The sequence below is a fragment of the Spermophilus citellus genome, assembly GCF_964194105.1.
Source record: "Spermophilus citellus genome assembly, chromosome: 16".
NCBI classification, from domain to species: Eukaryota; Metazoa; Chordata; class Mammalia; order Rodentia; family Sciuridae; genus Spermophilus; species Spermophilus citellus.
In genome coordinates this window covers 62,341,175-62,363,668 of record NC_138196.1, presented here as the reverse complement: position 1 = coordinate 62,363,668, position 22,494 = coordinate 62,341,175, and the positions used below count along the sequence as shown (strand labels likewise).

The 22,494-nt window shown below is 36.3% G+C and overlaps 1 protein-coding gene across 3 annotated transcripts in view; it reads left to right on the top strand.

The window, feature by feature from the left end:
- The window catches only part of GALNT7 (polypeptide N-acetylgalactosaminyltransferase 7), a 127,335-nt gene that overhangs the window by 96,742 nt on the left and 8,099 nt on the right, over positions 1-22,494 (top strand). Inside the window, exons 3-10 of one of the 3 annotated variants that reach the window (XM_081268881.1) lie at positions 4,372-4,538; positions 9,779-9,909; positions 10,151-10,230; positions 12,177-12,359; positions 12,501-12,683; positions 15,596-15,713; positions 17,198-17,320; positions 19,212-19,430. In XM_081268881.1, coding sequence (XP_081125007.1) covers positions 4,372-4,538; positions 9,779-9,909; positions 10,151-10,230; positions 12,177-12,359; positions 12,501-12,683; positions 15,596-15,713; positions 17,198-17,320; positions 19,212-19,430 — 1,204 coding nt within the window. The remainder of the gene's footprint in view (positions 1-4,371; positions 4,539-9,778; positions 9,910-10,150; positions 10,231-12,176; positions 12,360-12,500; positions 12,684-15,595; positions 15,714-17,197; positions 17,321-19,211; positions 19,431-22,494) is intronic. The other 2 variants (XM_081268879.1, XM_081268880.1) reach the window with 2 other exon arrangements.

Below are 22,494 nucleotides of genomic sequence, written 5' to 3'. Positions count from 1 at the left end.
ATCTGATATTATCTCATTGAAGAAATTGTGCATTCCTGTGGTTTGAAACTCAGTGCCTTCCTCTATCCCAATAACTCTTAGTTTTGGTCTTTTGATGCAGTCTCATAATTCTTGGATGTTCTGTTCTGGTTTCTAACTATCTTCACTGTGTGATCAACTTTATTTTTCAGATTGTATACTTTGTCTTCATTGTCTGATGTTCTTTCTTCCAAGTGATCTAGTCTGTTGGTTAGGCTTTCATTGAGTTTTTTATTTGATTTATTGTATCCTTTATTTTAAGGATTTCTTTTCTTTTTTTTTTTTTTAAAGAGAGAGTGAGAGAGGGGGGAGAGAGAGAGAGAGAGAGAGAGAGAGAGAGAGGGAGAGAGAGAATTTTTAATATTTATTTCTTAGTTCTCGGCGGACACAACATCTTTGTTGGTATGTGGTGCTGAGGATCGAACCCGGGCCGCACGCATGCCAGGCGAGCGTGCTACCGCCTGAGCCACATCCCCAGCCCTATTTTAAGGATTTCTTACTTTTTTTTTTCAGAGTCTCTCTCTCTTGAAGTAATCTTTTGCTACCCGTATTTGCTCTCTTATCTCTTTGTTGGAGTGATCCATTTTGGCCTGTATTTGCTCATTTAGGTCATTCTTTAATTCACAGATCATTTTAATTATGAACCTTCTGAACTTTTTCTCTGACATTTCATCAACTTTGCTGTCCGTGGGTTCTATTATTATAGTATCCTGATTTGTTTGGGGCACTTTCCTTCCTTGTTTTTTCTATGTGTCTTGCTTTCTTGCAGTGTGGATCTGAGATATTATAGTTTCTTCCCTGTATCCTTGTAGTACCCATGTAGTACACTTTGATGTTGGGCTTCCAGACCCTGCTGGTGTCCCTCAATGAATGCTACTGCATCCTGGACCTGGGTCCTGCGCAAGTTGGAGTGGATGGATCTGGGCCGCTGGGCTTGACCTCCCTTGGTAGTCTGCTGGCTGGAAGGGGCTAGGCTCTGGCGGGTGTCTGCCATGCAGGGGTTGGGGGGATCAGGTCTACTGAGAGCCTGGGTCCTGCGTGGGCTATTTGGATGGGCAGTCTGGGCTAGATCTCTGGAAGGTAGAATTTGAACAAGAGAAAACAAGAGGGAGGAGGCCCCAAGCTTCCTTTTCAGGAAGCCATTGCCATGATAATAGCATTAATGTATACACTTTGCTCTCAAAGCCTAACCACCTCTCCTTAGGCCCCACTTCCCATCATTGTTGCCTTAGGGATAAGTTTCTAATGTTAGCTTTGGGAACACATTCTAACCATAGTAACTTAAGGTTATCACTTTCCTAAGCTTAGGGCCAGTGGTCCCTTTCACAGCAGCCCCACTCTGGTGACTCATCCCCACTTTCTTACTTGTGTATTTCTCTGACATTTCATAAACTTTGCTGTCCATGGGTTCTATTATTATATTATATGGGTTCTATTACTATATTATAATAATATTATAATATATATATTATTATATTATATTCTACCCCATGTATTCACTGCATGTCATCTTACACCTTACCACTGCATCTCCTAACAGGCTGCTGGCTCTTAACTCTTAACTACTTGTCATATTCCCCACTGAAAGCTCATGGAAGCTTCTGAGCTCTATCATGTCACTCTACAGCCAAGAGAAATTAAAGGGGAAAAAAAAAAAAGAGGTGGGAAGGGAGAATGCAATGTAGCCTCCCCACATTAGATGGTCTCCTCCTGAAGCTTAGAAATGGAGCCCAGGCAAAAGTCTCTTCCTTCATCTGCTTTTGTTATGTTCTGTTATTTTGGTCCTTCCAGATTTTTCTACTAAAAGAGCTTCTACTAACCTTTCATGTGGAAGAGGAATAGCCCCCTTCTCCATGGAATGTGGAACCATCTGGACTTACTTGTTCTCAAGGGTACTTTAAATAGAAAAATTATGCATTGAGTGGACATTATTGAGAGAAGAAAATACATCAAAAGCATTTCAAAATAACTATCTCCAAAGTAATTCAGTAAATTATTATGGAGTAGCTTCTATGTGTTAGGAGCCAGGAACAAGGTGGTGAGCACAACAGAAGACATTCCTACCCTTAATGAACTTACAATCTTGAACATTTTATAGGAAATATTGCCATATCTCAATAGCATGGAGATATATACATAAGATTGATCATTTCAACAGTTGTTGAAGACTCAACTGATACATTCATTGATCAGGAAATGACTAAATAGATTATGTAATAGTTATACAATGGAACATTATACAATTATTAAAAATAATTAGAGTTTTACTGTCTTTTTTTTTTTTAATCTCCATTTTGCCAGCTGGGTAATTGGCCAGGCATGATGGCTCATGGCATAGACCAAGCTACTTGGGAGGCTGAGGCAGAATGATTGCTTTTCTTACAAGGTGGAAAACCTATTTTTGCAAGCCCCAAATTAGGGCCTATAATATAATATGAAAATACACTAAGGATAATTAAGCAGAATATTTTAAAATCTCAAGTGTCTCAAGTCCTATAGTACACCTGTTTTCTCTACTCATTGTGAACAATTTCTAAATCATGCTATGAATTGCATTAAAACTGGAGAAATTAGTTTTTTAGTGGTAGTAGATACCAATTCTAATGAATTACTATTTTATAATCTACATCAGATTTAATTAAAATGTAGTTTATGATATTTTTGAGAAAATAACTCTTTACCTGTGCATTTTCAGTGGAAGATGCCAAGCATGCAAAATATTTTTCACTGGATTGCTGAATAAATAATTACCATAAAAAAAAGAATTAGATGTGTCTGTACATGCGCATATAAAAGAAGAATCTATACCTAATCATCTGAATATATGTCATGTACACATGCAGACATGTCTTCATGAATAGAAACTTAGAAAAATACAAGCAACTATTAATGATGATTTCCTCTAGAAGATGAAATCTGACATGCTTGGGAGAGGTAGAAAGGGAATTTTCATCATTATAAAGTTCTGTATCATTTGAGTTTTTTATGACAAGCTGTGTGTTACTTTTGTTGTTTTTAAAACAAAGAATATAAAAAAGTGAGAAAAATAAATAATCAGAGTTGCTACTGGCACACAATCTAGTGTACATGTTTAGAGAATTATTATTTCTAAATGCAATAGGCAAGAAGAAGTGGATAAAATGAGCAACATATTGTTCCAGCTCTCTTGTCCCCTGTCCTTTGCAAGAGTACAAGGCCTTTGGGAGGTTTCCACATGGAGTGTCCAAAGATAGTGAAGAAGCCCTCATGGATCCTCTCTCTTGTCTTCAACATACCCACTTCCCACCCTCCTTTAGTTTGTTTTCAACTCCTTTCCATTTCCCTTTCAAATTTCCTATCTTGCTTGTTTCCTTGAGTTACCTTAGAAATTAGCTGTCCTTCCCAGCCAGTTCTGCCACTTTCAGCCCAGTGGTTAGAGTAAGAGGAAGAAAAATGTTGCCTGAGCCTCCATCCGGATCAGTTTGTTTTGGGGGATTACCATCCCTACCTACCTAAAATTAGATGTTCCTTGCTCTGCCTACATTAGTTGTTCTCCAGAAGTACTTATCACATCTTCTTACAAAACTTGCATTTCTCCATTACTATATTTTTGAACTTGTTATTCTGAAAGAGCATTTGTCTTCTCTTTACTTGAGGTTGTACTTGAATCCCCTCTTTTAGAATCGTACTCTTGACCCTCCCCTGGCATCCTGAGTCTCCTTTGGGCTGGGCCCTGTCTTGTGCTTCATCTAGTTAGGAGGAAAACTTTATTCTTGCTGCAGTTTTTCAGATAGTTTTGTATAGAATAACTAAAGATTCTTCTTAGCCAGTCAACAAAGTCTAAACAACATTAGACTTTGCTTATTCATTCAAGATTAAGTTTTTAATGCCTGCTGTATGCTTTGGTTCTGCCTGTTGAATTTTTTTTTTTTCTGAGTTACTTATCCATATTGGAGAGGACAGCTTTTAAACACAGTAATAGAGTTGTTTCTTCACGAGAAGTGAAGTAAACATCTTGTACCAAAAGCTCAAGTTTCAAAAAGGAAAATAAACTAATATCTATGTCAGAGAAAACAGCAACCTGATACCTGTTAGTAGTATCTTACACATTCTCAGCAGAAATTTATAAATTAGTTCTTTTTACCCCACCATGTACTGGTTGTGAATTAGCTTTATCTAGGAATAACTTTATCTCATGGCTGCTTTCTCTTCTATCTTGTGTTTCTGCTAAAATATGAAAGACTGTATTTCATTCACTTTCTTTATTTAAATCAATGAGACTTTATCCAATTAGAAAAATACAATCATAGTAAGTTTGGAGCCAAGCATTATAAATTACCTCTAAATAAATATGATGAAATTTTCTTTTTGCAGATGCAAGTATTGGCATTATGATGAAAACCTGCTTACTTCAAGTGTTGTCATTGTCTTCCATAATGAAGGATGGTCAACCCTCATGAGAACAGTCCACAGTGTAATCAAAAGGACTCCAAGGAAATATTTAGCAGAGATTGTGTTAATTGATGATTTCAGTAATAAAGGTAATGGCTATAAAGTTGACAGTTTGTCTTTAAAACGAGTTAATTATGAGTAATTGCAAATTTAAAATTAAGTGTTACTGCCAACAGTATTTATTATCAGCAAGTGACACTGTGCCAAGCATTGTATATGAATTATTTTGTTAATCCTAACAGTAATTTTTAGAATAAATATTGTCATTATCTCCATTTTACATACCAAAGGCTCGGAAATGTCAAGTAACTTGCTAACAGTCACAAAGACTGTAATTAAAAGTTGGATGCAAAGCCACAGGCTCATAAGTTTATGTCTTCAGTCACTATCTTAACACTATACCAGTTCTTTAGGGCTTGGATTTTGCAAAATTTTAGTCATGGAAGTTTGAAAGACTGAAAAAATGCAATCACATGTCTATTGCAAGGGCACCCAAAGGGCCGTCCACAGTTTTCACATTGAAATCCATATACCTATTGCATAGCCTATACTTTATATTTGAATGATGAGGGAAATATTAATTTTGACCAGAAACTATGAACTATTTTTATTTATTATAGTATATTTTAAAGCTTATTTTGTTCCATATTTAGTTTAGAATAGTAAACAAAAGGAAATTATGCTTTTTATTCTTTTTAAGGAGGCAGCTATTTTAGCATTTAGGAAGGTCTTAGTTAGTCTTGGCTCAATTTGGCAAGAGAATGATTGAGCAGTGATCTTCCAGATAAGTGATTTTTTTTTTTTTAAAGGAGAGAGAGAGAATCTTATTTATTTATTTATTTATTTTTTGTAGACGGACACTACACAATGGCTTTATTTTTTTAATGTGGTGCTGAGAATTGAACCTGGGTCCCGCCTGTGCTAAGGGAGCGCTCTACTGCTGAGCCACAATCCCAGCCCCAGTGATTTTTTAAATTATATATTTTCTTTAAATATATTACTGTTAGTTGAATGTCTTAATGACATAAAGTGAAAATACAAATAATGCTGTAACTCAGAATCTAAGTCAGCATGTAAATAAAAATGGAATTTTGCTGCTGCAACCCACATCTGGATTTTTTTTTCTTGTCACAAAATAGAATTGAAACTTTTGAAAATTGGCTGGAGAGCTCAGACTACTCAATAACAATAGGATGTTTTCATTCTGGCAAATGAATTTTGCAGAAAATTGTTCTGAATAAGAGTGGTATCATTGAATGTAGACAGAACATAGGTAGCATGAAAATATCTTTCTAAATGACTTTAGAAAAGCTTCCTTCCACCACTTAATTTAGAACTCTTGTAATCTGGATAAACTCATACTGTTTTTGCAGAGACATGACTATAATCGTGATCTGCATACATGTTAGCATTAGGAGAAATAGAAATATGACTTCCTTTTCCCTTTATCTTGGTGTAGTGGATCACTTTTTTCAACTAATCCTATTTAATCACACTAGAGAAATGTATAGTTTTAAATTTTATAATCATATCAAATGCATTTAGATTTTTTTCATTTCTTTTGCTATTGGGGATTGAACCCAGGGACACTCTACCACTGAATCATATCTCTAGTCTTTTTTTTTTTTTTAAAGAGAGAGTGAGAGAGAAGAGAGAGAGAGAGAGAGAGAGAGAATTTTTTTTTAATATTTATTTTTTAGTTCTCGGTGGACACAACATCTTTGTTGGTATGTGGTGCTGAGGATCGAACCCGGGCCGCACGAACGCCAGGCGAGCGCGCTACCGCTTGAGCCACATCCCCAGCCCTCTAGTCTTTTTTATTTTAATTTTGAGACAGGGTCTTGCTAAGTTGCTGAGGGTCTCAATAACTTGCCAAGGCTAGCATGGATTGCGATTCTACTGCCTTTGCCTCTGGAGTTGCTGAGATTATAGATATGTTATCTTCGTTGCAATTTTCTATAACAGGAATGCTTACATCAAAAATATTATTCTTATTCCAAGACAAATATTTGAACATATGTTTTATGGTGATACTGTTGGTACCAACAATATTATAAGTATAGAAAAACCTAAACCACAAAACAACTCTGAGAAATCGCCTTTGATTGTACTGATTTTAAGAACCCCTATATTATTAACATAAGAAAAATTTTAATATGTCCTTAAAAATGTAAAGGCTTACTAAAAAGTATTTACCATCCTGAAATAACTACTTGATCCTGAAAATCACAACAGAATTTTGGGCTTAAGATTTTTGTGCCTTTTACTTTCACCTTTTTGTGATCAGTGCTTCTGTTGCTATAGATCTCTTATGTTCAGTCTCATGTACCACAATTTGAAGGCAGTCATGCAGGGACTGCTCATAGTATGCAAATCCTTTTAGGTTCTCCTTGAACAGAGGTACGGAAAATCTGTCATTAGTTTTCCCAAACCCACAATAATTTTTAAATCTGTTGGTCCTAACTTCAGTAAAATTAATATCATATTTGCTTAATATGGCTGGAGTGAAAAATTTGGTTTGTACTTTCTCCAATATATTTCTCCAATATAGAAACTAAACTTTGAATTTATAAGTTTTCCTTTAGAGAAAAATTACTGATAAAAACCTCACAAAGGAGCTAACTACTCATAATAGCACTTAGATTTCTGAAAATTGGTGTGTCCTCTCAACAAGGTTTGGAGCCTTTAAAATAGCAAGCTCCTCTACACACATGTGCATCAGCCAGGGAGGCTAAGTCAGGCTAAGGTAAAACACAACTCCATTCTTTTTTTTTTTTTTTTAATATAGACACACTATCTTTACTTTATATGTTTCCTTTATTTTTATGTGATGCTGAGGATCGAACCCAGTGTCTCACACATACGAGGCAAGTGCTCTGCCGCTGAGCTATAACCCCAGCCCCTCAACTCCACTCTTAATGGCTTATAACAACAAAAGGTTTTCTCTTTTTATACTACATTTCCTACAGGTCAGCCTATCTCTGTGCTCTATCTTCACTGCAAGACCTACACTTTGCAGAGCAGCTTCAGCTCATGCTGCCTGCATAAAGGTAGAAGAAAGAAGAGATCTAGTAAAACACAAAAGGCCTCATAGTGCTTCTGCTGACAAGTGACCCATAGCATAGCATTTCTATCCACGTGTCATTGGCCACAGCAAATCACACACCCAGCCTGACATCAGTGGGTTAGAGGCGGGTAATTTTACTCCAGGAGTAGTGGATATTTTGAACCCTAATACAGTCTATTACCATGTAAGATTTCAGAGGAGCAAGGAGTCATTGTATTCACTATTTCCCCTTTTGGGCCATCTTAAACAATAATCTAAACTTGAAGAATAGGCCACCAACTTATTTCTGTCCATAAAAATGTAATTAAGATGGTTTAGGTTCCACATCCAAAAATGTACCTAATGGAATTCAGAAAGAAAGATTTTTTTTTAAATAAGAACTTAGGATACTAGTCTTAAAAAAGAAAGAAAAAAAAAGGTTTATTTTTTTTTAAATTTTTATTGTTGGTTGTTCAAAACATTACATAGTTCTTGACATATCATATTTCACACTTTGATTCAAGTGGGTTATGAACTCCCATTTTTACCTCGTATACAGATTGCAGAATCACATTGGTTACACATCCACTGATTTACATATTGCCATACTAGTGTCTGTTGTATTCTGCTGCCTTTCCTATCCTCTACTATCCCCCATCCCCTCCCCTCCCATCTTCTCTCTCTACCCTATCTACTGTAATTCATTTCTCCCCCTTGTTTTTTTTCCCCCTTTCCCCTCACTTCCTCTTGTATGTAATTTTGTATAACCATGAGGGTCTCCTTCCATTTCCATGCAATTTCCCTTCTCTCTCCCTTTCCCTCCCACCTCTCGTCCCTGTTTAATGTTAATCATCTAAGGAGAAGGTTTAAAAGTAAATAAATAAATAAAATCTAGAAGGGAAAATTACCCAGATTTTCTGGAGTGGGGGGAAACATGAACAAAAGAGTTTTATTTATAACACTCATTAAAACTGCCAAAACAGAAGGAAAAAAAAATTTCTAAATTCTGAATACCCATGTGTTTCTTGGTGTCTTACTAATAGAAGATCCCTAAAATTAGTAAAATATTAAGTGCATTGTCTGATATACCTATTTAACCCCTAGCTCATTTCTATAGCAATTTTTTTGTGATTTTTATATTCATAGGCCAAATTTTTAAACAGTTTTTGTATTGTCAAGAATCATCTTTAGAGCTTATTCTGGCTGTGGTGAGCAAATTTCACAGGCTCATAGTGATAAAAACAAAAGCTGTTCTCTTACAATGGGAAGCCAAGAAGGAAATTTTGCCAAATATATTTTTGTTGTTGTTGTTTTAAAATATTTTTAGTCCTAGATGGACATAATGTGTGTTGTTTGTTGTCATTGTTGTTGTTTTTAAAATATTTTTAGTTGTAGTGGACATAATGATTTTATTTTATTTATTTATTTTTGTGTGGTGCTGAGGATCTAATTCCGTGCCTCACACATGCTAGGCAAGAGCTCTACCACTGAGCCACAACCCCAGCCCATGTATCTGGTTTTTATTAAAGAAAATATCCTCTACTAAATTATAAACATATATGTGTATATACACAATTATAATAACAATCCAATAAAATTATACACACACTTGTAATGCTAAGATATACAGAAAATAGGATCTTTTGATAGTTATTCATCAACATGGCAGGAACCATATTCATCACAATAAGACTGCAGACTTCATTCCCTATTGCAGTTGGAGAAGGATAGCCCAGAAATGAAATGTACAACCCGTGCAGATTTCGGTGAAGTTTTATGTTATCAGTGCACAGTGTATCTTCAGAAATCAAAATCATTGCTTCTGACAACACAAAAAGCAACAAAAAATCTTTTAGATTGAACATTACCGTGTTAATTTAAAAAAAAATTTTTAATGTATCTTAAAGACTCAACTGTCAATTGACATAATCACCATTTATTTAAAGTTTAGTAGGATGTTTGATAATTGTCACACCAACCAGTTCTGTGTAGATATATTAAGCTTAAATTTTAACTTAAGTAATACATATCAGCTTCCATTCTTTTTTTCTCCCTGGGGATTGAACCCAGGGCCTCACTGATGCTAAGCTCAGGCTTTTCTACTGAGCTACACCCCCAGCAGGCCACAGTCCTTGCTTGTCCTCTTAATAGATTAAACATTTGATAGGGCCCATGTAAAATTATTGACTGCCCAGCACATTTATACTCTTTGTTGAGAAAAATAATACTTGTTTATATGCAAAGTTTTGATTTTATAATGTTGATTAAATTTTTTATTCATAGACCACTTAAAAGAAAAACTGGATGACTACATTAAGATGTGGAATGGCCTAGTAAAGGTATTCCGAAATGAGAGAAGAGAAGGATTAATTCAAGCACGAAGTATTGGTGCTCAGAAGGCTAAACTTGGACAGGTAGGAAGCATATGCTATCCACAATGTCAATAGCTTGGATTTGGTAACTAAAAGATTATATAAATTTTTAATCACCCTTCAGGTTTTAAAAATGAAATGAGAATGCTGGCTTGAACAAATAACTACTGTGTCAAAATTGACTATAATGCTAATTTTTGTTAGCGTCTGATTTTAAATTGTGTGTGATTTGTGATGTACCATATGCAAGGAGTATTCTTTCACCCTGCCTCTTTTTTTTAAGGTTTTGATATACCTTGATGCCCACTGTGAGGTGGCAGTTAACTGGTATGCACCACTTGTAGCTCCCATTTCTAAGGACAGGTAACATTACCTTGCTTTTTTTCTTTCCTAGTTGAAAAGTAAACCTTGTCCTAGAAGGACAAATAATATTCTTTGATTCCACTTCTAGTTAGTGCATCAAGTATTGGGTTTTAAGTGTTATCCTTGAGCTAGTTGTTTCCTTGGGTGGAACTTGGCTGATACTTTGGGTTGATTCAAATGAAGTCTGGTATTTGGGAAACTAGGTCGAGTCATCTTGTGATTCCATTACTGAGACTCCCTCTGATTCCAAAAACTTTCCTTAACAGAAATATTAGTTGCTCCCTCTAAACATGAACACGAGTTCTAGAGACTTGAAGAACCATGATTTGAAATTGTACCTATTCTTTTTTAACACCCTTTTAAATTATTACCTTAGTTAGTAAGGAACAGCTATGACTTCTGTCAAGGCTTTGGGTTCCTATGGAAACTTTAAGATTTAGAAATAGATAGCTATGCCATGGAAATGTGGTGCTCACCATTAAATCTCCAGAAATGTCTGAAACAGCAGAAGGTAGCGTAATTTCCTAGTTCTAAAAGCCTTTCTTGCTTCTCATCCAGAATTCTGTCTATTTCAGAATCTAGGAGAATGAGACATATCTCTTTTGTGAATGGCATGAGTCAAAGGAAGAACTTAGAATATTTTATCATCAGAGGATTTAAGATGAAGTCCTATAAAACATTTTTTTCACATGACTTAATCTTCACAGCAGCCCTGAAAGTTAGAGATCATTAGCTTCATTTATAGAAGTGGATCCTGAGGCTTAGGGAAATTAAGTAATTTGCCCCAGATTAGATAGCTAATAAACTACCAAACTGAGGTCTCTGGGCCATTTTAAATTGTACCATTTTTTTAGAAATGCGAAAAGCATGATTAGTGAGAAAAGATATAAATCAGGTATCAGATAACCAAGTTTGCCAGGGAGATGCTAGCAGTCTTCCTGGCAGTAAGAAAGTGGTTTTCCAAAGTTCCAGTGACAATCTCTTATATCCCACAGGGAACCTCCAGTGTGTGTTCATACTCTGGAAAGACTAAAGCCCACTTTTAGGATTTACTTGCCCGTATCAAGGTTCTAAGCCCCCAGAGAGTTTTCCTTTCTCTTGGTTTCTAAAGAAAACTGTAACCTGGTTATGGGAAGGTCCAATCTATGTTTTAGGAAATACATTTTAAAATCCTTTTCAACAATATGAGCATTGAAGCAAGCAAGGTACCAGATTACCTTTGTTATGTCAACTCTGTATCTGATTGGTTGCACAGTACTATCATTTTTATGATGTCCAAATAGAAAGAATTGGCTTTTTTCTCCTTTGTTCCAAATTCTTGCACCACTTAAGTTTTTAACAGATTTTGAGGGATTTTTTTTCTTGCTGTTTTTTTTTTTAAGCAGCAATACATTACAGAACCTTTATATTTGCAATAAAAGGTAGAGGGAAGGCGATTGAGTACAAGCACAAAAACACATTTTTATAAAAACTGCTTTCAAAGAAATAGCAACAAAGAGCTAGAAACCACTAATGATATGGCAACTATTATTAGTACATGCTCATGCACACACACACACATTTTTAATGGAGGACAGGAAGGAAGAATGACAGAAAGAAAAATCTTGTAAATAGTGCAAAATTACCAAGAGAACGTTGCCACTAGCACCAAAGTGAAATGGAAAAAAAACACTATTAAACTCAATTGGCAAGGCCCTTTGTCCCTGAGGTTTGTCTGTAAGCCTAGGGGAAAGTCTCCTCTATCTGTCCTTGCACTGATAGGCTCTTGGCTTGTGTGGAACATTCATTTGCTGTTTCCCCATTAGATAATAAAGTTCCCTAATGCAAAATAAACCAATTACAAAACAACAACAACAAAACTACAAAAAAGGACAATGTAGTTAGGCATGCTGAACTAGTCAGTTTGGGGTTCTTAAATGCTTCTTCATTTTCTGTAAATGTTTCAGAACTACATGTACTGTGCCTCTAATAGATTACATAGATGGGAATGATTATTCCATTGAACCACAGCAAGGTGGGGATGAAGATGGTTTTGCCCGAGGGGCCTGGGACTGGAGTTTACTGTGGAAACGTATCCCTCTAAGCCACAAGGAAAAGGCCAAAAGAAAACATAAAACTGAACCTTATCGGTAAAGATTATTACTTTTTTTTTTCAATGTTGAATGTTTATCTAAGTACTTTTTTTTTCCTTCCCCATGAACTCATATAAATCTGTGGGTCCATACGTACGTTTCCATTTGATCTTTGCTGCCATCATCAACACAATACAGAACCATTTGCACTGTGCCGCTTATAGATGTCATAAATGGCAACACATATGAAATTGTACCCCAAGGGGGTGGTGATGAAGATGGGTATGCCCGAGGAGCATGGGATTGGAGTATGCTCTGGAAACGGGTGCCTCTGACCCCTCAAGAGAAGAGACTGAGAAAGACAAAAACTGAACCGTATCGGTAATCACTAAATCACTTACATATTTTTCTTTTCTCCAGTTGCTGCTAACCTATTAACTTCTTGGCAAGCTAAACATTTGTTGTTAAACCTGTAGATGCTGTCTCAGATTCTGAAAGAGCTTCTTTCCTTCCACTCTTTCAGAGCTTTGAATTCACATTTGCTCCTTTGTAATTGCTTTTACCCTAAATGCAAGCTCCACTATTCAATTATACTCTTTCATTGGGGAAAACAAATAATGTGAAACGATAAGGTAAAAAAAGAAAACCTTTACTGTCCTGTCCTATTAGACTAGATAACAAATTTTGTTCTCTTGATGACAATATCATTCTATAAATTTAAAATACATAAATTACTTACAATCTAAGATTCTAATTTCCACTTTGATGCCTTAGTGTGATGATAACAATGAAAGACACTAGCAAGAGATTTAGGAAGTTCCCTCCTTTTGTTTTATATGCTAACTCTTAAATATTAATTTTGCTCTGGTTAAATCTGATGAATAAAAATGCATCACTTTAGAATATGTTACATAGACTCCCTATGGCTTCATTCTCAGAAGAGTACTTGATTAAAAGAAAACTCTGTTCCACAATCAGCTTTAGTCTCTTCTTGTGGTTCTTCAAGTAGAACAATTTATGCTACTCTCTTCTTTTTGATCTTTCAATTGGAACATTTTACTGTCTTTCAAAAAGTGACCCCCAAATGAAATGTTTGCTAAATGTTAGTGCAGCTGTCTCCAAATTGTGTCTGTTTTTATTTTTTGACCCTATGGTTCTGCTTTCAGTTTCTTTCTCCCTGTTATGCTGCTGATAAATGTTAGAACTTTGTTTTGGGAAGATGCTTCAATGTTGTGGAAATGCTAATGGGATTTGGGCATGTCATGATATCAAGATACTGAATGGCAAACATAAGGAAATTACAAAACCTTAAGGTTTGGGGGGCATTCTTCAAATTTTCATTTGAAAATTTCTTACCCATAATACTTCAGGAATCTGCTGCTTACCTCCTTAACCTAACAAATAATTCTGGGGGAAAAAAATAAAGGGTGCTGACTACATTTATGTTTCTGTTCATCCCACGGGCTGGTAAAGACCTTTTTAAAGCAAGCTAGAAAATTTAAGAGTGGTTTCCCTTTAACTAACTCACAAATTTCCACATAGCCCACTAAAACCAAGTTTTCAATTCTGAAAACATAATAACATATTCAAATATTATTTCAAAGTTACCATAACTGGTATATTTGTCGCTCAGTTTAAGTTTTATTTAGGTGTTTCACATCTGGGATGATGGGACCAATGGGTTAAAGCATTTTCAAATCTGTACTGAGATGCATGGGAATATATCTAAAAGCCAAATGAGCACAGTTGTAGTGGAACAATTTTTAATGACAGTTAAAGTATAACCAAAAATGTGATAGTACTGTGTATTTAGTTAGTATATTTTAAGAAGAAAAGTCATAGAAAAAAATTTTCTCTTGATGTGGTTTTCTGTTAGTATGGAAATATTATCTGATTCATTATCTACTCAACAAATATTGAGTACTTACTATGTGCCAGCCACTGTACATTTTAACAGATATCTTCCCTCATGAAACTTAAAATATAGGAGAGAGAAATTGAACAGATTACTACACACACACACACAAAAAAAAAAAAAAACTGAAACAGCAACTATGATAAGTAGTATGAAAAAAATCACAGGTATGTGGAATTTAGGGAAAGGAAAACTTGATCCAGCTAGAGGCCCCAGAAAGGCATCCCTGACAAAGTGTCATCGAGGCTGAGACTTTAAGGAGGAAAAACATTTAGGAGTATAAATAGCATGGTGAAGCCTCTGAGGCAAAGGCATGACCTAGCTAAGCTAAGAGCAGTGTGGCAAAGAGCTGGGTGGAGGGAGCTGGGTGAGTCTAGGCAGTGGGGAGGAATCATGGAGGCCCATGCAAAGGAGTCTGCTCTGGCTGCTGTGTGAATAGATTTGGATGGGGACAGAATAGAATAAAGGACACAAGTTCTGGAGATTTGGCACAGTCCAAGCAGTGTTGGTGTGGTCTAGGGTGGTAGCAATGAAGTTGGAAAGAAGTAGACAGATTCAAAATTTTCCAGGTCGAATCAATATTATTCAGTGATTGGTTTAGTATTAGGTGTGATGACGAACAAGGTACCTAAAGGTATGAAGTTCCCTAAAACTTAAGAATTGTGATGCATTAATAATTATTTTTTCTGTGGGAGTGGAAGGACATATAACAGTATGAAAATTATTCCACTTTCATTTCTTCCAATAGTAGGAGTGACTTGACCCTAAAAATATACCCAGTCCTTTTTCTCTTGCCTCAAAATGTACCTAATTTAAGATCCATTCAAGAAGGCCCACAGATCACCCTTTTTCATTTGTACAGTAAATAGTAATGTGGAATTCTCCTGTGTCATTCCTACACTACATTTGCAAACTCTGAATGAACTGTGGCTGTTCTAGTGTGATTTACACTCTTATTTGGCAAGCCCTTGAGCTATAAAATTAAAAAATGACGGACTACTTCCATGGTGTATGGTTTCGTTCATCCCAGAATGACTTATAAATCATTGCAGGAGCAGTTAGCAAACCACGGCTGTGTGGCTCTGTGTTTCAGGAGTGAAAGAAATTTTTATTTTAACTAAAATGAAGGCTTAATTTTTAAATCAACAAAGAACCAAGGCGCCCTCTAATGGTAAAATGAGGTTTCAGAAATTTTGGTAAATTCGCTAAGGAATTAGGAACAAGTTATTTTTGAAGGATTTATAATTTCTTAATGTTTGGCCATCAGTTTTGTCTCTTCTGTGCATATTTAGACTGTATTTCAAAAATCTTGTTTCTATTGGCAAAAGGATGTTGGGGGTTTGTCTTTACTGGTTATCTCAGTGTTTTTCTTTCTTAGGTCCCCAGCCATGGCTGGTGGATTATTTGCTATTGAACGAGAGTTCTTCTTTGAACTGGGTCTGTATGATCCAGGTCTCCAGATTTGGGGTGGTGAAAACTTTGAGATCTCATACAAGGTAATGTTTCATTTAAATGATGCAGTTTTCTACAGTTACTGACTTTTGTGATTTTTCAGATAAAACTAGTTTCTTTGAAAAAAATCCATGTAATGCATTTCTCCAAATTATAAGGAATGACTTAACATACGTCTGGGGAAAAATAGAGCGAAATGCAAATTCTAAATTTATTTGTTTATAGAGCTTATTTCAAAATGTGGCCAATAAGCTTCAGAAGTGGAAATAACCCCTTTCCTCACTCCCAGGCTTTCTGTACACTGGAGCCATGTATGATAGTAGCTCTTTGGAGAATCTGCATGTGTTAGGGCCATAGTTGACCATCCACTGACACAGTCACCCTTTATCACTGTAGGACATGATGAGCCAAGACAGAAGCAGATCCCCACAATGACTGTGCATCCTCAGACTGACATTGGAACTGTCTTCCTGCAGCACCTCCCCTGTTGTTGAGGCAGTCCCCGAGCACTAATACCTTCCGCGCTCCAACCCCTACCTCAACACCCACTCCTATCCCCAATTTCCAAAAGAGAGAGAAAACTATATCACAGTTTGAGTTAAACAGGTATTCATTACCTCTTGTCTTAACTGTCCTGTGCTTTAGCACTGTGAGAAATAGAAGAGGAGTAAACTGGTCCTTGTTCTCAAGGAATTTACAACTGATTTTAATTTCAAATACATTAAAAGGAGGAATGGCATTCACTTGGTGTTATTCATAAATCGCATTGTGCTGGAGGTAGAATTTGAGGCATAACTAGAAAGATGCAAATGATATCAGAGAACTGAGCAGAGAACAAGCGAGGAGGGGAGAGGGAGACCTGAGCAGATAGATTGGGAGAAGGTACAAATGTATGGACACGAAGAGCACATTCAGGAAACAGTGAAGGGCAGTTTGGTAGAAGCAGGCAGCATGAATAAAGACATGTAAGAAGATAAAGTGGGCAAGAAGTTAGGGCCATATTAAAAAGTCTTTAATGCTGAGTTAAGAGATTCTTACCTAACTTTATAAGCAGTGGAGAACCATCAAAGATACTAAGCAAGGGAATAACATGACCCAAAGCTGCCCTTCAGCCATAGTAATCTCTTGCTATAAATAAGGATAGAGTTAAGTAGAGAGAGAATGAAGGTGAAGATGTCAGTTAGGTTATTATAATAATCACCCAAGTAGGAAATATGTTAGCATTGAAAACACAGATGATATTAGGAATGAAGAATGTGCATTGTTTTGCAAGGTTATATTGAGAAAAAGTCTCTAAGGACTGCAATCACACAGGAAGAGACCCCCTTAGCAGTTTTTTTGTTATATTCCCATTGCCTTCCTTGTTATTATAAGTTTTTTAAATGATCAATTATTTTAGGATTTGTTCAGCTTATGAATTCTGTGTGGACATTGTATCTAATTTAGATTTAAGATTTATACTTAGAAGACAAATTTTTAATTATAATGCGTCTTTGCATTATAAACAACATGTGTTGTCTCTTGATAGATATGGCAATGTGGCGGCAAATTATTGTTTGTCCCTTGTTCTCGTGTTGGACACATCTACCGTCTTGAGGGCTGGCAAGGAAATCCTCCACCCCTTTATGTTGGGTCTTCTCCAACGCTAAAGGTGAGTAAACGAGAGAAGGATAGGATAGGATAGGATAGGATAGGATAGGATAGGATAGAGAACTAACATTTACAGACCACATGCTATTATAGTCAATTTAACAAATGTCATCTCATTAAATATGGGGTACACCTCTTAAACAGTCATCCTGGTTCTCACCTTTAACTTAGGTTAGGCTTACTCTAATGAAATCTTATTATTCTGTAAGATTATTTACTGTACCCCATTCATTTTTAATTGACAAGTAAAAAGTGTATATATTTATGCTGTAGAACTTAATGCTTTGACTCATATATATTGTGCATTGAATAAATCAAGCTATTTAACGTTCATTACATAGCATATTTATCACTTTTTTGTGGTGAGAACACTAAAATTGATTTTCATGTGTACAGTATATTGTTATCAACTATAGTAACCATAATATACAATAGATTTCTTGAACTTATTCCTCCTGTCAAACTGAAATTTTGTGTCTTTTGTCCAACATCTCCCCAATTTTCCTACCTACCTCAGACTTGATAGCCACTCTATTTCTTTTTCAGCCTTGATAACCACTCTATTTCACTTTTTTTTTTTTTTTTTTTTACTCCACATAAAGTGAAATCATGCAGTATTTGTCTCTCTGTACCTGGTTTATTTCACTTAATATAATGATCTCCATGTTGTTGCAGTTGACATGATTTCCTTAGTTTTAAAGGCTGAATATTCCATTGTATATGTCACACTTTCTTTATCCTTTTATCAGTTGATGGTCACTTAGATTGATTTCATGTCTTGACTGTTATGAATAATTCTCAAATGAACACTAGGTACGTACTACTCCTGATGTAAAACAGAAGTTAGCAACTGTGGTCCAGAGACCAAATCTAACCCATTTATAAAGTTGTGTTGGAGTTCAGTCCCACTAATTTATTTACATATCATCTGACTACCTTCACCCTATACTAGCAGAATTGAGTAGTTGCCACAGAGATTATTTGGCCCACAGAGACAAAGATACTTACTATCTGACCCTTTATAGAGAAAATTTGCTGACGTATAGTACAGAAAATCAAGGGATAGAACGAGTAAATGTCATTTCATATATATTCATGCAAACATTCATTCTTTCTATATAAAACCTTAGAAGTTAAGACAACGTCAGCTTATTACTCAATCTGAGGAAGTAACATTACAACATCAACTTATTTTTTTTTCATAGTTGATTTTCCTTACCATTTTATTGCTTTATAATTGTTTTTCCTTAATTTGGGACTATGGTAAAATGATTCAATTCTGATTGTTAAAAAAATAAAACACATTTTTATCAGGGGCGGGAGTTGTGGCTCAGTGGTAGAGCACTTGCCTAGCATGTGTGAGGCACTGGGTTTGATTCTCAGCACCACATTTAATAAATGAATAAAATAAAGGTTCATCAATATCTTTAAAAATTTTTTAAATATGTTTTATCAAACAGAGCTATTTTTTCATGATGGTTTCTAAAATGAGATTTACCCCTATGCTTACCAGTTGTGTGGTTTAACAGAAAGAGATTGTTCTGGGAGAAGGAATACCAGTGCTCAGCCAAATTCTCAGGAATCCTCTGGGTTTCATTTTCTTCCTCTCTCGCCAGGAGAGAATACATTGACTTAAAATAAATGATCTTCAATTCAGGGATAGTATATTCTATGTACCTCAGTTTTTAGTTAAACATACGTGAATTTTTTATCTTGGCAAATGACATATTGGACTCATTAGCTCACTTGAATTCTTTGGTTTAATTAAATGCCAGGTTCTGTAGAAATGAGGTTGTTATATATTGATCATACTTCATGAATCTAAGATGGTCTATTTATTCCATTACAATTATTTTCAGTTTTCAAAATGATATTAATTTTCTTTTTCACAGAATTATGTTAGAGTGGTAGAGGTTTGGTGGGATGAGTATAAAGACTACTTCTATGCTAGTCGTCCTGAATCAAAGGCATTACCATATGGGGATATATCTGAGCTGAAAAAATTTCGAGAAGATCACAACTGCAAAAGCTTCAAATGGTTCATGGAAGAAATAGCTTATGACATCACCTCACACTACCCTTTGCCACCCAAAAATGTTGACTGGGGAGAAGTAAGTATCAACCAATATTCAGATCACAAAGTATGTGTGTTTGGGGTCTGCATTTGGGAAAAAGGCAAAGAGAGATGAAAATGTGTGAGTTAAAGCAAAGAATTTGGAGGAAAAAGTTTGGCTAAAAACTGACTGGAGACATCTACCAGCTTACCAGTCAACACCCATAGCTACCCTGAGATGTCTCTTCCCAGCCTCTGCATGTGTGGCTGCCCTGCCTGGAACACTGTGCCTCTTCTTCTCCATCTCCTGCCACTTCCCTGTCCCTCACTTCAATTCCCTTTCTTGACTGTTATCTTATTTTTCCCAACTTAGAGATGATGAATACTGAGAATAATTTCTTATTCTTACCCACTTCATCAGAAAGGCTTAGCTCTGTGATCTTTCCATGGGTTCTCCCAACACCCAAAATTGCCTATCCCCCAGCCATTCTTAAGTACTTCAGGACTTCCACCCCCAGTGTGCTATAATAAACTAATGCAGGGACCCAATATATAATTGGCACTTAAACAGTGCTTGTCAAATAAATTAATAATGATAATTAAAAGCTATTAAAATCAACCAAAGACATTCATGCTTGTTGTCATTTCTGTTTCTTCAGACTTGTCTTTTTAACCTCATTTCTGATTGCACTCACCCAAGTACCTTATACTGCTGCCTCACAGTTACCTTAAAAGTATCGTGAACTTTCAAGTCTATGTGCCCATGCTTATTTATGCATTCCTCAAATATTGGTTGAGGGCCTACTGTGTGTCAGTCATTCTTCAAGACAGAAAACCAGACAAGCAAGGCCCTTCCCTTCAGGGAACTTGTGGATAGAGACACCAAAACAAAATAGGAAAACAAAAAACAAAGATAATTGAGAGAGGTGGTGAGAGCTACAAAAGGAAATAAACCTGGGATGCTGTCAGGAGGAGTTGGGGGACAGGGTGAGGAAGGCCTCTCTGAGGATTGGTAAGCAGAAAAGAGGAGATTAAATGAGACAGAAGTGGCAGGTATGTGAGAAGGAAGGCCTTTATCCCAAGGGTGGTGAGAATCCAGGGAGGATTTTAAACAAAAAGCTAATATGATTTGATTCATAGTTTATTTTTAATCACCCTGCTTGGAAATGTAGAGTAGAAATAAGGGTGTCTATGAGGAAATTGAACTATTTTGTTGGTAGTTCATTTCAATACCTCCTCCTACCACACCTCTCTCTCCTGTACTCTTATTTCATCTCTCCAGTTACAGCAAATTGTGTTCGACTCCCAAGTGAAGCATAAGCTTTTGGGAGTTCAGACCACATTTTGGCTCTCTTTTAATCTCTCAGAATTTCTTCTCTGTGAGAGGAATGAATTGTACTGATCTTATCTAGTCTCATGGCTTTAGCACTATCATTCTGTTGATGATTCTCAGATATGCATCTTCAACTCAAATCTCTCTCCTAGGACCCAGACAAGTATATTCAACTGTGTACTTGATGTCTCCACTTGAATGTCTAGCAGACATTCCAAACTCAATATACTTAAAATTGAACTCCATCTCTCCTTCCCCACCCCATCTCTGCTGATTGATTGTTCAAGCCAAAAACTTTAAACTCTTCTTTGAATCCTCGTACACTTCACATCCAGTTCCAGAATGTGATCCTTTCTTAATTTCGTCTAAGTCACCATCATCTCTGACCAATACTAAATTTTTGGACCTCCTAGAGCCTGTTCTAAACTGCAAGAACTCCGGGTGAGCCTTTTGAAATGCAAGTCAAGTCTCCCCTCTGTTGGAAAACCTGCAGTCACACCCCATTCTCTCAGGCAAAGGCAACCAACCTCCTCATTGATGGCCAAGGCCTGCACCTCTTGCCCTATTTCTGTCGCCTCACCTGCTCTGCGCTCTCCACTCCACTCCAGTCCCATTGGCCTTGCTGGTCCTCAGGCTTCCTCCAGACGTACTCCTGCCTTTGCTGTTCCCTCTGCCCACACTGCTTTCTTTTAAACATCTGCAGACTTGTCTTAACTTGTGCACCTCCTTCAAGTTTGTACACTTGTCACCCTCTCAATGAGACTTACCATGTAGTACACCCCTAAGTTCGCTAGCCCTTTCCCCACTTAACTTGCTGTTCTTTTCTCTTTTTTTCCCCATGGCACTTATCCATAATTAACATAATAATTTGACTATTATGGTGTTTTTGTTTTGTTTTTGCATGTAGTCTCTTTCCTTCCCTAGAAATATGAGTCTGTTTTATTCACTGGAGTAGCAAACCTTACAACATGCTTGACACACAATAGGTATTTACTTAGTATTTGATGAATGAGTAAATGCATGAATAGATGAATGACTGGATGAATGGATGGATAGCATTTTCTGTCCTCCTTTTACTATCTGATTTCTAAATTCATTTTCATTTCAACTCTCCCCATTCTGCCCTTTACACTTCATTTCTCAGCATTTCATGAACATTACAGGGTAAAACCCTGTCTATTCAAAAGATGTCTTTGTGACATGAAAGTAGAAGGGGGACTATTAGGGATGGACTGGGAGAGGGTCCCAGGAGAATTTAAGAGGGTAACAGGGTAGATATGATTTAAGTATGTTATATGCATGTATGAAAATATCACAAAGAAACCCATTATTTTGTACAGTTGCACTAATAATTATAATAAAAAATACCTCCTGGGCAGTCTTCAGAGCTCCTCAGGCAGGGTGAGAGACTGTTTCCTCCAGATCCTCCCTACAGGCTGACACTTAGCCCTGTATCCCCTTACAGACTCTGAGGGTATGGAGGACCCTGACTTACACATCTTTGTATCTTCAAAAGCTCTTTCTTCATAGTACATAGTAAATATTTGCTGAATGAATCAGTGTAACTTTTTATTCAAATACTATAGTGATGCATAATTGAGATAAATATATAGTATTTCCAAAGTAGTTATTTTGATACAAAGTTCCATTCCAGAGATGGAAATCTGTGTTTGCTTTTCATCTATATTATCCATAGTTAGAGAAAAACCTCACTGCCTGGCCTCTGTGCCATGATGTTTGCCTAGAGACTTCTGGAGACAACTAGGAAAAATAGTACCCCAAGCTATCT